This window comes from Acartia tonsa, chromosome 10, assembly GCF_053477335.1.
Source record: "Acartia tonsa isolate MP-2025a chromosome 10, ASM5347733v1, whole genome shotgun sequence".
NCBI classification, from domain to species: domain Eukaryota; kingdom Metazoa; phylum Arthropoda; class Copepoda; order Calanoida; family Acartiidae; genus Acartia; species Acartia tonsa.
The window spans coordinates 45,707,621-45,724,625 of NC_137269.1; the positions used below are offsets into that span (position 1 = coordinate 45,707,621).

The 17,005-nt window shown below is 40.3% G+C and overlaps 1 protein-coding gene and 1 long non-coding RNA gene across 4 annotated transcripts in view; one reads left to right on the forward strand and one right to left on the reverse strand.

Annotated features, from left to right (window-relative positions):
- The window catches only part of LOC145330147 (uncharacterized), an 86,319-nt gene that overhangs the window by 22,046 nt on the left and 47,268 nt on the right, over positions 1 to 17,005 (reverse strand). For both annotated transcript variants that reach the window (XM_080174731.1, XM_080174732.1), the window contains exons 17-19: positions 7,290 to 7,385; positions 5,193 to 5,287; positions 1,956 to 2,042 (exon numbers count right to left, since the gene is read on the reverse strand). In XM_080174731.1, coding sequence (XP_080030857.1) covers positions 1,956 to 2,042; positions 5,193 to 5,287; positions 7,290 to 7,385 — 278 coding nt within the window. The remainder of the gene's footprint in view (positions 1 to 1,955; positions 2,043 to 5,192; positions 5,288 to 7,289; positions 7,386 to 17,005) is intronic.
- On the forward strand, positions 8,645 to 9,312 carry LOC145330151 (uncharacterized). Of its 2 annotated transcripts, XR_013883280.1 has the most exons (4): positions 8,645 to 8,664; positions 8,747 to 8,807; positions 8,952 to 9,015; positions 9,169 to 9,312. It is a non-coding gene; the product is annotated as an uncharacterized LOC145330151 (long non-coding RNA). The 2 variants fall into 2 exon arrangements; XR_013883279.1 differs by having other exon boundaries at positions 8,952 to 9,312.

The following is a 17,005-nucleotide window of genomic DNA, read 5'->3' on the forward strand; positions in this document are numbered from 1 at the left end:
ACTCAGAGCCTTGCGGGGATCCTTTGTATGTTATCTACCAAACCAATTATACCTGGAGAAAGTTCTCTAGTGGCAGAGGTCATATCTACAGTTGATAAACTACTCAGAGCCCTGTTGGATCCTTTGTATGTTATCTACCAAACCAATTATACCTGGAGTAAGTTCTCTAGTAGCAGAGGTCATATCTACAGTTGATAAACTACTCAGAGCCCTGTTGGATCCTTTGTATGTTATCTACCAAACCAATTATACCTGGAGAAAGTTCTCTAGTAGCAAAGGTCATATCTACAGTTGATAATTTACTCAGAGCCTTGTGGGGATCCTATGCATGTTATCTACCAAACCAATTATACCTGGAGAAAGTTCTCTAGTGGCAGAGGTTATTTCTATAGTTGATAAACTACTCAGAGCCCTGCGGGGATCCTTTTTATGTTATCTACGTAACCATAACCTTGTGGGGATCCTATGTATTTTATCTACCTAACTATATACCTTTGGGGATCCTATGTATTTTATCTACCTAACTATATACCTTTGGGGATCCTATGTATTTTATCTACCTAACTATATACCTTTGGGGATCCTATGTATTTTATCTACCTAACTATATACCTTTGGGGATCCTATGTATTTTATCTACCTAATCAGTTATACCTGGAGAAAGTTCTCTAGTAGCAGAGGTCATATCTACAGTTGATAAACTACTCAGAGCCCTGCGGGAATCCTTTGTATGTTATTTACCTAACCAGTTATACCTGGAGAAAGTTCTCTTGTTGCAGAGGTCATATCTACAGTTGATAAACTACTCAGAGCCCTGTTGGATCCTTTGCATGTTATCTACCAAACCAATTATACCTGGAGAAAGTTCTCTAGTAGCAGAGGTCATATCTACAGTTGATAAACTACTCAGAGCCCTGTTGGATCCTTTGTATGTTATCTACCAAACCAATTATACCTGGAGAAAGTTCTCTAGTAGCAAAGGTCATATCTACAGTTGATAATTTACTCAGAGCCTTGCGGGGATCCTTTGTATGTTATCTACCTAACCATAACCCTGTGGGGATCCTATTTATGTTATCTACCTAACCAATTATACCTGGAGAAAGTTCTCTAGTGGCAGAGGTCATATCTACAGTTGATAAACTACTCAAAGCCCTGTTGGATCCTATGTATGTTATCTACCTAACCATAACCTTGTGGGGATCCTATGTATATTATCTACCTAACCATAATCTTGTGGGGATCCTATGTATGTTATCTACCTAATCAGTTATACCTGGAGAAAGTTCTCTAGTGACAGAGGTCATATCTACAGTTGATAAACTACTCAGAGCCCTGTTGGATCCTTTGTATGTTATCTACCTAACCAGTTATACCTGGAGAAAGTTCTCTTGTTGCAGAGGTCATATCTACAGTTGATAAACTACTCAGAGCCCTGTTGGATCCTATGTATGTTATCTACCTAACTATAACCCTGTGGGGATCCTATGTATGTTATCTACCTAACCATAACCTTGTGGGGATCCTATATATGTTATCTACCTAACCAGTTATACCTGGAGAAAGTTCTCTAGTGGCAGAGGTTATTTCTACAGTTGATAAACTACTCAGAGCCCTACGGGGATCCTATCTATGTTATCTACCTAACCATAACCTTGTGGGGATCCTATATATGTTATCTACCTAACCAGTTATACCTGGAGAAAGTTCTCTAGTGGCAGAGGTTATTTCTACAGTTGATAAACTACTCAGAGCCCTGCGGGGATCCTTTTTATGTTATCTACCTAACCATAACCTTGTGGGGATACTATGCATGTTATGTACCTAACAAGAGCCCTGTGGAATCCTATGTTTGCTATCTACTTAACCATAGCTCTGTGGGGTTCTATGCATGACATCTACCTAACCAAAGCCCTGTGGGATCTTATATATGTTATCTACCTAACCAATTATACCTGGAGAAAGTTCTCTAGTAGCAGAGGTCATATCTACAGTTGATAAACTACTCAGAGCCCTGCGGGGATCCTCTACATCTTTCCTACCTAAAATATTATCTAGAATCATTATGAAGCTCTTTATAGTGCCTAACAAAAAAAATATGTCTTACAATACAAATGACGAATTATATGCAAATACACAGAGTAAATTACCAATGGCAGGCCAGTATACATCTTAATTGACCAATCGTAGTCCAGTATGACGTTATTTCTTATAGGCACTATAAAGAGCTTCACCAAAATCGTTATTTTAATTACAAATGATAAATGATAGGCAAATACACAGAGTAAAATACCAATGGCAGGCCAGTATACATCTTAATTGACCAATCGTAGGCCAGTATGACGTTATTTCATATAGGCACTATAAAAAGCTTCACCAAAATCGTAATTTGAATTACAAATGACAAATGATAGGCAAATACACAGAGTTAAATACCAATGGCAGGCCAGTATACATCTTAATTGACCAATCGTAGGCCAGTATGATGTTATTTCTTATAGGCACTATAAAAAGCTTCATTATAATCGTAATTTCAATTAAAGTGGGACTATATAAAAAAAAGGAATTTAAGAGAAGAAAAAAAACTTTTTGTTTTAGACATATTTTATCAACAACGTCAAAACTTTGTTTTCTTCTGCTTTTTTCCACGTTGTAAAAGTATTGTAAAAGAATTCAGATGTCCGATGGGTAAAGAATTTTTAATATCAATGTTTCTCCAAAACTCCAAAAAATTTGAGTCAAGTTTTAAAGGATAAGTTTTTAGTAAACCAACGACTCTGTATGGGTACTGGAAGGAAAGTGTGCTAAAAGTAGACTAAAACCAACCAAGACATAATTTTAAAAATAGCCTAAAACATTCAAGGGCTTCCGTGAAGCTTCCCTGAAATTAATCTTTTCTTTAAACACACACTTCTACTTGGGGGGGAAGAAGGCGCCCCCCCCCCCATCAACTTTAATTCATGTGTTTTTTTGTTTAATGGGGGGGGGTATTTTTTTCTAATGGCGATTTATTATTGACGGGTGGTGGTACCCCCCTCCCCCCTCCAAAAAAAAAAAAAATAGTTATAAACCTTCCCAGGATCTATGAGAAGCTACACTGTAAAGGAGAATGATGACGGATAGCGAGATCCTTCGGTACAAACAGACATATAGATACACATCCTGTTACTTTCCAAAATCATCACTTGAATCAAATATCATCTAGTCTACATTGTATTGCTCATTTCGGATAGATTTTGGGTAAAATGTTTGAATGCTGAGTTTTTGAGTAGGATCTGAAAGTGACAAGTAGAAAACTTTTTAAATATAAAGAAATACCAACATACATACATAGATAGATAGATATTGTCTTTATTAAGATAGAAAGTTAAAGAATTTAATTGAAAGATCATTATATGAAAGTTTAAATATATCAGTCTCTTATAGGTCCTTAGATGGGTTTAGGCTATTTCTATGCCCTTCCTAGTTTATTTTAATATAGAGTCTCTAGGGCGCAGTCGTTAGTTGAAAATTTATTAACTAACTAAATATCAATTTAATACATATATGAAATAGGTAGATAAAAAGAATTAGCTAGAGATAAGAATATAGATGAAATGAGAGGCAAAAAAACTTTGAAATTTATAGAAAAACTTTTGCTTCAACTATATGTCTCTCTTTACGCTCTCTTTACGGATAGAAAGAAAAGACCACTTTTTATTAAAAAGTAACATTTCTACATTTCATTTGTGTCCATAAGTCCGTCTGTCAGTCCGGCTGTCTGTCTTACGTATTGAAATGAGATTACAAGAGTAGAATGGACGTCATAGTAAACATATTAGCCTTCCAATATTGTTATTGCTCATTTATCGAGTTGTCTTTTAAGGATATTGCCATCCTTGTTTTTTATAATACAATGTAATATATTTTTTTCTAGAGCTCGGTAGCCGCGCGTCAGCTGTTTAAAAATCAATTGAACAAGACCAATAATAAAAATTTCAAAGCATCCAAACGGGTTTAAATTTGAGGCTTCGTCGCGACTGACGCGCGGCTGCCGAGCCCTGATTTTTTTCTTTGTAAAATGCAAAAGGCTCATATGAAATATCTCGGATACTATCTAAATCTTTCTTTTTATCTGGCAGAAAAGTAAGTAAAAGGAGCAAGGGGATTATCATTTCTATTTCTAACAATTTCTTTCAAATAAAATACATATTTTCTTTACAGGGTTTTTGGGTAAAAAAACATATTTTACTTTAGCATTTTATCCAGTGATGTTGGGCTGTTTATTACACTAGTCCCCAAAATTTCTTATTCGTTGGATTAACAACTTTTTAAAAAAATTTGATTGGTTGGTTAATTAAATTTATTAAGCGTCTAAACGACTCAACAACTAATTGTAATCTAAAGATGGGGAAATTTTGTGTATTATCGTTGGGGATGTACATCGGCCATAGTCTTATCCCTTTAGATCGCTGAATTTATTTCATTGTATAAAGTAGTTATAGAGTTTAGTTTATAACTTAAAATCTCTAAAATGGCTGCAGCAATAGGTCTACTACAAAGCTTACTATTGTTCTTGTTCAGATTGCAAGTTTTGGGAAAGCTCAACCTATTAAAATGGACTTTAAGCATAAATAAGAACAGCAAAAAACCAAACCTCTTCGTAAAAACAAAGCAATCAATATTACAGATTTTTATAGTTAAACAGTAAATATATAGAATATATGAACATAAAAGAGTTAATTTCAAAGAGACAAACAAAACGGACAATCAATAAACTTAGAATAGGTTCATATAATAAATGTTCAGTACTTTTTACAACGAAAGGAAATTCGGTTGATGCATTTTCGTAAAAATTTTGAAGTTCTTTATCTTGTCTATAAAAAATGATGTCATATTGGCCTACCATTACCCCCCAAAAAATTGTACTGACCTGCCATTAATACTTTAGTCTGTGTATTGGCTTATCATTGGTCATTTGTATTGCATGACGTCATTTCTTTATAGGAACATAAAGATCTTCAAATTTTTTAAGTATTTTGCAGGAACACAGTAATAGTGTCTGACTGATTATGACGTAACAAAAAAAAATTAGCCAATGAGAGGCCGTTATTGATCAATGGTAAAATTTATAGTGGCCTCTCATTGGCTATTTTTTTGTTACGTCATAATCAGTCAGACACTATTACTGTGTTCATTTTGCAGAAATTTACCTTTATCACAGAGAATGTCATCAAGCTCATCAAAGGATTTAGATCCAGCCTTCGAGGAATAGATCCCACCACCTGGAGCTTTGGGGCTTGGGGTCCTAGATAGATAGATAGCTAGGTAGATTAACTATAGATAGATAGCTATAGCTTTCGAGGAATAGATACCTCCACCTGGAGCTTTTAGGCTTGGGGTCCTAAATAGATAGATAGCTAGGTTGATTTAAGATAGATGGAAAGCTAAAGCCTTCGAGGAATAGATACCTTCACTCAGAGCTTTTGGGACTTGGGGTCCTAATTAGATAGGTAGCTAGGTAGATTCAAGATAGATAGATAGCTAAAGCCTTTGAGGAATAGAAACCTTCACTCAGAGCTTTTGGGCTTGGGGTCCTAGATAGATAGGTAGCTAGGTAGATTCAAGATAGATAGATGGCTAAAGACATCGAGGAATAGATATCTTTACTCAGAGCTTTTGGGCTTGGGGTCCTAGATAGATAGCTAGGTAGATTCAAGATAGATAGATAGCTGTAGCTTTCGAGGAATAGATGCCTCCACCTGGAGCCATGGGGCTCGGGGTCCTAGATAGATAGATAGCTAGGTTGATTCAAGATAGATGGAAAGCTAAAGCCTTCAAGGAATAGATACCTTTACTCAGAGCTTTTGGGCTTTGGGTCCTAGAAAGATAGACAGTTAGGTAGATTCAAGATAGATAGATCCCCAACTGGAGCTTTGGGGCTTGGGGTCCTAGATAGATAGGTAGCTTGGTAGATTCAAGATAGATAGATAGCAAAAGCCTTCGAGAAATAAATCCCCCCTTCTGGTGCTTTTGGGCTTGGGGTCCTAGATAGATAGTTAGCTAGGTAGATTCAAGATAGATAGATAGATAAAGCCTTCGAGGAATAGATACATCCTCCCGGAGCTTTGGGGCTTGGGGGTTCTAGATAGATAGATAGCTAGGTAGATTCAAGATAGATAGATAGATAGCTTTAGCCTTCGAGGAATAGATACATCCGACTAGAGCTTTGGGACTTCGGGTCCTCGATAGATAGATAGATAGGTAGATTCTAGATAGATAGATAGCTAAAGCCTTCGAGGAATAAATCCCCCCACCTGGAGCTTTGGGGCTTGGGGTCCTAGATATATAGATAGTTAGGTAGATTCAAGATATATAGATAGCTATAGCTTTCGAGGAATAGATACCTCCACATGGAGCCTTGGGGCTCGGGGTCTTAGATAGATAGATAGCTAGGTAGATTCTAGATAGATAGATAGCAAAAGCCTTCGAGAAATAAATACCTTCAATCAGAGCTTTTGGGCTTGGGGTCCTAGATAGATAGATAGCTAGGTAGATTAAAGATAGATAGATAGATAGCTAGGTAGATTAAAGATAGATAGATGGATAGCTCTAGCCTTCGAGTAATAGATACATCCTCCTGGAGCTTTGGGACTTCGGGTCCTCGATAGATAGATAGCTAAAGACTTTGGTAAATGGATACCTTCACTCAAAGCGTTTAGGCTTGAGGGTCCTAGCTAGATAGGTAGCTTGGTAGATTCAATATAGATAGATAGCTAAAACCTTCGAGGAATAGATACCTCCAACGGGATTTTTGGGGCTTTGGGTCCTAGTTAGATAAATAGTTTAATTAAATGATGCTTTCTGGTTAGGGGATTATATAGATATATAGTTAAATAAATGTAGTTAAATAGAAATTTAAAAAAAAAGATAATAATTCTTATAATAAAGTAACAGGATGTGTGTCTGTCTGTCTGTACCGAATGATATCACTAACATCTAAACCTATCGGGTTCTCCTTAATAGGGTAGCTTCTCATAGGTCACGGGAAGGTTTATAACTATTTTTTGGGGAGGGTACCACCACCCTCCCAAGAGAAATCGCCCCTTAAAAAATACATTTTTTTAAACTAAAAATTGAAATGTTTTTTTGGGGTGGTCGACCCCCCTCACCAACCCAAAAAAATGTGTCTAACTTTTTTCTTAAAAATCTAAATTTAAAAAAAATGGGTTTTGGGATTCAACTCCCCCCTCCTCAAGGTCAGGCCTCTAGTGGCGTAGCCGCTAGTGATAGATAAATAGATATATTACCTAGGTCTATGTTTATGTTTATGTTTCTTATTACTGTCAGGAAAATGAAAAGCGTCCCTGTCCTTTGTTCTCGCTGGAGATATTGAAAGGTTTCGCCTACAAAATAGGAACAAAGTTAGCAACTAGAGTTTCATTTCCAGTTTGGCGTAGAAACCGATTAACATCCGCTGGATTTATATCGGGTCTCTGCCATACTGAAAAAATCATGTATGGTATTAAATTAAAGACAATTTTCCACAAATATCAAAATAAAAATGATAAAATAGATATCTGATATCCAAGGGCCTTAGGCTCCTTGGGTTTGGACAACCGATTTTTATCTTATTTTCTATTTATTAGCCGAGATAAGCTGTTTTAAATTTTAAGCCTTCTTAATTTAAAAAAAAACATCTTTGCCCCTGCGGGTGGCTCTAAACTGCCCTAAAACCACAACCTCACCCATTGGTGCCCCCCCCCCCCCAAACCTAACCTAACTTAACCTATTGAAAATAAAAATCGTTATTGCATTTTCTTTCTCAAAAAGTTTTTGTTTTTTATGATCATTATTATTTAATGATTACAGATACTGAAAGTATAACAACATTTTCTTCCTTCTTCATTGTTTTACAGCTAAATATTAAAGGATAAGCTGTGCTACGTATGTACAAAATAATCCCAGTTCTTAAATAATTTGCATCTTGATTTTGCAAAAGTTGAATGTAATATAAAAGAAACTTATGTAACAAAATTACATAAACATTATTTAATAATAAGATTTAAAGTGAAGAAAATACAAAAAGGTAATAGAATTTAATGTTCCTAGTAAATTATAAATTATCCAATGCTTTCCCATAAAATACCTAACGAGCATTGGGTTGTTTTTATTTCCCTGTGTTTATAACCCTGCAAAGAATCTAACCATTGTGCTGGCTAAGCCACAAACCTAAAAAATTCAATGTTAAGGAAAGAAAACGAGTACCCCTCCTGGTCAACTATTCATCTGTACCTGTAATCCTGCCTGTACCATGAAGATGTTATAGTAAAATTATTTTATATATTTTCTTTCTTTCTGTTTAAATTACAAAAAATATTAAGCAAAATTTTAAAACTTATCAAACCATTTCAGAAAGATAATTCAATTTTTAACTCCGTGTAGCCACCTCATGTTCCATAGCTGGCTCAAGACCAAGGAGGAAAATGAAAAGTAAGCTTTCTTATAAAAAAATGTAATACAAAAATTCCTTAATTTTTAATTCAATTGATCAATTATCAAATTTTGTTATTAATTTAGAATGTGACTGCCATATGAAAGATTGTGTAGCTGCATTAAATTAATCTATCTTATTGCAAGAAGTGCTTGGTTGCATAAGAATCAAGTTAACTGTGTACCTATTAGGTAATAATCAAACAAAAATGTATTTTTTTATCATTAATTTTATATCATTAAAATCTTAGCCTAAACATATTATTCAATTTAGATGTTTGTTGTGCTGTACCTGATATTTTATGTTGGCATAGCAGCCTTCTTACCCTTCTCTGGTAAATATTTAATAAAGAAAAATTCAAATTCAAATACCCAGAGATAGTTAAATTTTAATAAAAAAGAAAAGAAAAAATATTTAATTTTTAAAAAAAAAAAAAAAAATTCTTTTTTTTATAACTGCATGCTCTTTTCCTTTTTAGTCATTACGAGCGCAGTGTGTTTGAGTAAAATTACCAACCCAGGCAACTTAATATACCCCCAGAGGTAAATTTATTATTGTATATGTATTTTATGTTTTAAGCTCCAAGTTTATTCCATAGTGTAATACTTTACAAACTTATTTTATCATCTATTCTTTTAAAATTTTATATTTTAATTTTTATATTATCCTTTTACAAAACATAAATTCTTTTTTAGTTTTGTGAAAGCATAGCTGAGATGTTCTTCTTCTATTTCAAAGTTAAAATGCTGTCCACAGACTATGATAACCATGCCTGTTCCTTGTCCATCGGAGCTGCCTGCTGAAGCAGGGCGGATGCAACCCTCCTACAAATTCCCAGGTTGCACATTCACAAAACTGAGGACTGCGGATCTACAAAACTGAAGACTGACGTCTTGAATTCAACAACGTCAAAAATTGGATCTTACGTCCCAAGATAAACAACTGGACGAGAAGCAGCAGGCCAAACGCTGCCAGTAAGGGTTTGGTAAGCCCTAGCCGCAGAAAATCCGTGAGGATCTCTGCCGCAGGATTCAGCTTCGCGGCTGTTTCCAACTCAAACATAAACTTTCACTGCATTAAAATATATTATTATATTGCTCGTATTATTATTGACAGAGAAGGACAGACTAGCCTCGGCGGGAGGCAAGACAGACTCAGGCCATAAAAGCGCCGCCCGCGGATTCGTTAGCCCCACCCAACAGAGGTGGTGCCACTTGTTATTCGGCAGTGCTAATGTCATGCCAATAAACTTAAGAAGGCTGTCGTAAGACCAACGCAATTAATATCCCGCCACTGGTGCTTGTTTACTGGCCCAGTATTGAGTAGGCCCGATTATTCAGCCAATGAAAATTACGCAGAAAGAAGTAGAGGCTTTAGGTCCGCCTGTCACACTTCCACCTCGCCGCCGTCCAGCGCCGCCTTATACAATACCTCGAACCAACAGAGTTGTGCACAGCCCGCCTGGAATTACTGGCGGCAGTCGTATCCCTCGTACCCCCCCTACACAAAGGTGGTCAACGGACGTACAGCCACCTTCAGGGCCCAGGTCTGGCTTCACAGGTATAAGGGGTAGCTTCGAACACAGCACAACATCTCCCGGCAGACGTGTAAGCTTTTCCGGGGAACCGCCGCAGCCGTCACCGTCTCTAGCTGGTATAGAACCAATTCTACCAGCCCAGCAACCAATAACAAGCAGTGAGACCGGACCAAGCACGCCGTTTTCGCCGTACAGGGACGCAGTTATTGACGAGGCAGGTGCAACACCAATTACTCGCAGCTGCCACCGATTATTAGAAGAGTTGGACTTAGATTACAACCCTAACTCAACTACAGCACAAACCCACACTGTATCTGTTTTCTACCCTGCTGAAACAAACAACGTTGCAGAGATGGCGCAGCGGCTGCAGGATGCTAAGATAAGTGTTGTGGAGATGAAACTAATGGTTGAAGACTTTGAGCCAGCTGTTGGGTCTCCAGGTACACACTCTGTGGAGAGGCTAGAGGCTATTCTAAAACAGCTTGATGATGCTGCTGCCACCCTACGTTCAGCCCGAGCCGTCTTTGATGTGTATGAAGGCAATGATGGTACTGTCCAAGCCCGCAATGATGCTGCCAGGGATACACACAACCGCGTTCGTACTATGATAACTGGATTAACAGCACACCTAGCAACCCGCCGTAATGAGCAAGGTAACGGTGCACAAAACCAGCCACAGAACACAGCTGCTGCAGCTGCCCCCCGCCTGAACAATGCCCAGATAAATGCAAAGAACAGACGGGTTGAAAATGCAGTCACAACACTAATCCCAAGAGCTACTGATTTGGAGTCAGAGTTGTATGCAATCACAGACAGCAACCTGACCTCTGACAGCCAGCTGCCAGATCTGATGAACCGGCTAAAGGAGTCAACAACCCGCAGTTGTGATGTCATCAAGAAATTGGAGATTGCCATCAAGGATGCAACTGACTTGGATAAGGATGATGAAGCTACACAGCTGCACAATGCACAAACAAGTCTGGAAGCTGAACTTGAGGCTGCCAAGGCACAGGTAGAGGATCAGCAGATAATCTTTGGTTTCAAGGCCCTCTGCTCAACTAGTGAACACCGCGCCAAAAGTGTCACAAAGCCCCTGTTTGATGGAACCACTGGTTTAGACATGTTCTCATTTCAGCGTGAATTCAAAGCTTATATTGGCAGTATTCCTGGATTGACAGAGGCTGAGCGGCTGAAAATATTGATTGATCAATGTCTCCAGGGTACACCTCAGACTATATGCTGCCAAGAAACATCTATTGACAGCTGTTGGAAGAAGCTGTTGACCCGATTTGGTTCTGTACCTGACATCTACAACAAGTTCCTAGATGAGCTGGATGATGTTGGACGCCAGCCATGGAAGGAACCATCACAGCAACTGGACTGGCTGTACAAAGTACAAGCTGTGCTTCTGAAGATGAAGAAGTTTGCTGCAGAGATGGATCCTAGCTGGGGTGCAGAGGAGGAGCTCTACAGATTGAATCTGCACAGAAAAGTTAGAGACATGTGTGTGAAGGCCAAATCAGATGAATTGCTGAAAAGATACATCTGCAATGCAAACAAGGTTGGTATACAGAACAGTGGCAAATGTTTTGGTATCCTGCTGGACTTCTTAGAGGAGGAGATCAACCTGAAGGCCTTCGAAGTCAGTGAGTACAATGCCACCAACGGCAACAAGAGTAAACGTACCGCCGCAGCACCACCTGACCGCCAACGACGACGCCCGGACAAAGAGAAGGAGAAAGAGGTGATATTAGCAGCTGACAAGAACAAAGGTTATGAAAAAAATACACCTGCACGTACAGACTCAAGGCCCCTCACCAAGCCATTAGAGCAGAAGGGCCCAGGTACAAAACCTGCAACAAGAGAATGTACTCTCTGCTCAGCTAGCCATACTCATCTGTATATGTGCCCCAAATATATCAAGTCCAGGGTCAAGGAAAGGATGAAGGCTGCAACCATGTCCAAGAGCTGTATGAGGTGCCTGCGCATGGATGCAGGGTTTGACAGTGCAGACATGGATGGGTGGTGGTCCCAACATGCAAATGACTGCAGAACAGATCATTTCTGTAACATTGGTAAGTGTGCACGCAGCCGCCACCGAGCACAGCGACACATCCTATGCTGCCCGCTGCACATTGATGAAAACAAGAAGCGGCTTGACAACTTCAGGAAGGCCGTAGGAGAACCACTACCTGACGGGGACCTGCTGTTCAACATGGCAAGTCATGCAGAGAGTCTGTTCAAAGCTGATAGTGACGCACAGCTGCCGCCTGATGTTCACCCTGATGTTGAATCCCCCTCAATTTTTATGTTGCAAGAGTTGGAAGCGGACAGTGGAGCACCCCTGCTCCTGTTCTATGACTCGGGCTGCTCAAGTGCCTGTATCAGCACAAGAGGTGCAAAACATTTGGATGGTGTAGAGGTAAGGCCTGGACCAACTTACCTGAATGTTGCTGGTGGCCAGACCATCAGACTTGACCATGGTGACGTCATGGTATATCTCAAGCTTGCCACATGAAGGTAAATACAGAAGAGCTGCCATCACAGGTATGATGATGAATGATGTCACCACCTCCTTTCCTGTATGGGACCTTGATGAACCTTACAGAGAGATTCAAAACAGCTACCATGGTAAGACTGAGCTGCCTACTGTCCCTAGAAGTGTTGGCGGCGGCCAGGTAGATATTCTGCTAGGATCCAAGTATACATGGTTGTTCCCAAAGCTTGTGTTTACACTGCCAAGTGGTTTAAGTCTCTACAAGAGTATGTTTGCAAGTAAACATGGTCATAGAGGTGTACTTGGAGGTCCCCATGAAGCATGGCAACATGCTGGTGCTGCTATCCAACAGCTGGGTGCCTTTGCTTACCTGTGTAATGAAGTTAAAATGTATCAGGCTTTTACGGATACAAGGATGCTGGATGGATGGATGATTGAGAAAGGCCCAGTGGAAGATGACAGACAGGATGACTGTCCCTTTGATGATATGAAGGGAGACGCTTATCAAGCTAAGGTAGTTGAGCGCAGATACTTTGACCTGGAAAATGTTGGATCTGAAGCCCCTTACAGATGTGTTAAGTGCCGTGGCTGCCCTATATGTAAAAAAGGCGCTACTCTTGAGCACCAGAGTCTGAAGGAAGAGCGGGAGGACCAAATAATACAGCAGTCAGTGAGATTCCTACCAGAGCAACAGCGTGTTGAAGCAGACCTACCCTTTGTCATTGACCCTGAAGAAAATTTAGGCCAGAACCGTCACATTGCCATGGCAATCCTACAGAGCCAGATGAGAAAGCTACGTCAACAGCCAGAGCAAAAACAGGAGGTATTAAAGAGTCACAATAAACTAGCTGACAATGGGTACAGCTGCCGGATAGACGAGCTACCTGATGATATCAAGAAGGAGGTTGAGTCAAGTGAAACCTACTACTACCTGCCATGGAGGACAGTAACCAAGGAAGGGTCGTTGAGCACACCTACCAGATGCGTCTTTGATGCCAGCAGCGGCACACGCACAGGCAAGTCGCTGAACGATACACTTGCTAAAGGCAGCAATCGTCTTGAAAAGCTGCTCCACCTGCTTATAAATTTCCGTGCAGGACCACATGCCTTTGCCACAGATATCAAGATGGCATACAACAATGTAGCATTGACGCCTAAATGTTACAAATGGCACCGCTACCTATGGTATCCTGACTGCAATCCTGACCTGGAGGTTGAAGAAAGAGTCATGAAGACATTGATCTATGGTGTAGTGAGCAGTGGTAATCAGACAACAGAAGCAATACAGCAGGTAGCCGAATATTGTGAAGCAAAGTTTCCTGAACACAAGGCTGGCACTGATGTCCTGAAGGAGCACACCTATGTTGATGATTCCTCTGAGTCATCTGATTCTGTTGAAGAAAGGGCTGTACAGGTTGGAGGTCTTAATTTTGCACTAAGCCTGGCAAAAATGCAAGTCAAGTCATATGTCCTGTCAGGTGAGAAGCCAGATGAGTCTGTTTCAGCAGATGGCAAGTCAGTAGGTATGCTAGGCTACAGATGGTTACCTGAGGAAGATGCCTTAACCTTGGAACCAAAACCGTTGTACTTTGGCAAGACCCGCCGGGGCAAGCGGCCAGAACCAGTGGAAGGTGATGTACGAGCTGCACTGGAGAGGAATTTCACCAAAAGAACACTCTTAAGCAAGATGGCTGCCAATTATGACCCGATTGGACTTGCAACACCAATCACAGCTCAATTCAAGCGTGACTATAGTGTGATTACTGGACTTGGAACTGATTGGGATGATGGATTGCCTGCAAGCTACTTAGATACCTGGGTAAGCCATCTGAACACAATGCAACAGCTGCCAGAAGTCAAATTTCCACGAGCAGCTGCTAATTCAGGCAAGGTTGATCTTCTTGTGTCCACTGATGCTAGCAAGGATCTTGCTGTTGCCTGTGCACATGCACGCTATACCGCCTCTGATGGATCCATTCAGGTCAGGTTAGTTGCAGCAAAATCCAAAATAGTGACTGGACTGACCATACCAAGGGCAGAGCTGCGAGCAGCTGTGCTTGGCGCCACGCTGAGCCGTTCAGTCATCAACAATTTTAAAAACAAGATTGAGAATGTGTATTTCTTCTCTGACAGCACCATTGTCCTGTTCTGGTTGAACAGTGACACCAGACCAATGAGCATTGGTGTAAGAAACAATGTGGTGGAAGTGTTAAGGTTCTCGGACAAAGCTCAGTGGAGACATGTGGAGTCCGCCAACAATTTAGCAGATACTGGAACCCGACCTGGCACAACTACCTCAGACATTGATGAGAACTCCAGCTGGCAAAATGGGATGCCATGGATGCGGCTCCCTAAATCAGACTGGCCGGCAAGAAGTGTGGAAGAGATCAAGTTATCTGGAGAGGAAGCAGCTGCAGCAAAAGCTGAGATCAAGACAGCTATGACAGCACTTGCTTTGGAAGACACCATTGCAACCAGGTACAAGTTCTCTAAGTACATTCTTGATCCGGTAAAGTATGGCTGGCGCAAATCAGTCAGATACCTGGCAATACTTCGTAGATTTGTTGTCTGGTTGGCCGCCAGAAATAGTAACAAGTTGATCTCAAACTATCTACCTGGTGTAACTGTGATCACAGATGGTCTGACAACAGATGAAATTTCAGCGGCTGAAAATTATTATTTCCGTCTGGGTACAGCCGAAGCAAAACAGTTTTGTAAGCCCAAGGACCTTGAGGGAGCACAAGAAATTGACAAGATCCTGCACTATACAGGCAGATTAGTTGACAGTGATGACATCCATGATCCAGGTAAAATCTTTGCTGATCTGAGCCCTGTATCCTTCTGTAAACCGATTCTGGACCGTTATTCGCCAATATCATATGCAATCATGACATATGTACATCAAGAAAAGGTACACCACCGGAATGTCAACCAGACCTTGTTGTACAGCAGAACCATGGCCTACATTGTGAAGGGGAGAGACTTGGCGAAGGAGGTGCGTGAGAAGTGCATGACCTGTAGGAGAAGAGTTGCAAAAAAGGTTCAGGTAGAAATGGGCAAAATACATGAAAGCCGGACGACTGTGGCGCCGCCATTTTACAACTGCCAAATTGACATTTGTGGCCCCTTTGACGCCCATTGCGAACACAATCACCGTGCAAAGGTCAAAGTTTGGTGCTTAGTAATTAAGGATCCAGCTACAGCTGCAGTTGCTGCACACGTCATGACAATGTACAACACAGATGCGTTCCTGACAGCTTTTATGAGATTCTGCTATCTACACTGTGTCCCAAACAAGGTCTATATTGATGCTGGCAGCCAGCTGAAGCGCGGCTGCAAGGAAATGGAGATTAGTGTTGGCGATATCACACGAACTCTTGACAGCAAATATCAGGTTGGTGTTGAACATGATGTTGCCCCCACTGGGGCACATCATTATCAAGGATGTGTTGAGCGGAGTATTGGAGAGATCAAGCGCCTGTTTCATATCACCTTCGATGGATTAAAACTGGATATCCTAAACTATGAATCTGCATTTGCTTATGTTTGCAGCGAGTTAAACAACATGCCACTGTGTCTAGCCGGACGGGCGGAGTCATTAGACAGCATTGATCTGATCACACCTGCGCGGCTGATGCACGGTCGAGCTAGCAACCGCATTCTGATGACACCCTGCACCATCTCCAAGCCGACCCGGATGTTGAAGCAGTTGGAAGCAGTCTACAATGGTTGGTGGAAGGTATGGTATAATCAGCGGCTGACCGACTACATACCAAGAGGCCGGAATCATGGGACAACTGTCAGACAGCCAATCATAGGAGACGTCATTATTTTCACCAAGGTTGAAGGAGAAAGGTTTGCAAATAACAGAGCATTCAAGCTTGGTATCATCACTGAAGTGTTCCCTTCCAAGGATGGTCATGTCAGAGCAGTTGAAGTTTCATACAGAAATTCATCAGAAGCCGTCACAAGAACAACCAGGAGAGCCGTGAAGCATATAGCTGTTATCCTCCCGGAGGACGAGTTAATGCTGACAGAGATCCTGGAGAAAGCTGCAGCCAGAGCCGATGCGATGTTCATCTACAACCAGCCGACCCTACCCATCAACATCGAGTACATAGAAGTGGTGGACACGTGCGGAAGCCAGTGACAAATGTCACAAATCACCCGCACACACACACAGGTTTTATTAGTAAAAACATTATTTGCATAAATAAACATTATATATTTGTGTTCATTACTAAAACCTATCTGAAAAATATCTTTCTTATCCAAACTATCTGAAAAATATCTATCTATCTTTCCCAAAGTTTTATAATACGAAAAAAAAAAAAAAAAACTCTACAAAGTTCGTTAAAATGTAAAAAAAAATAATCTTGTGAAAAATATTACCAAAGCAAATTGAAAAATATTTTATCAAGTATAATTAAAGTCCCTGTGAAAAGTTTGCACAACAATAAGGCTTTCAAAAATCGCGTTTTTTGTCTTTCATAATTCC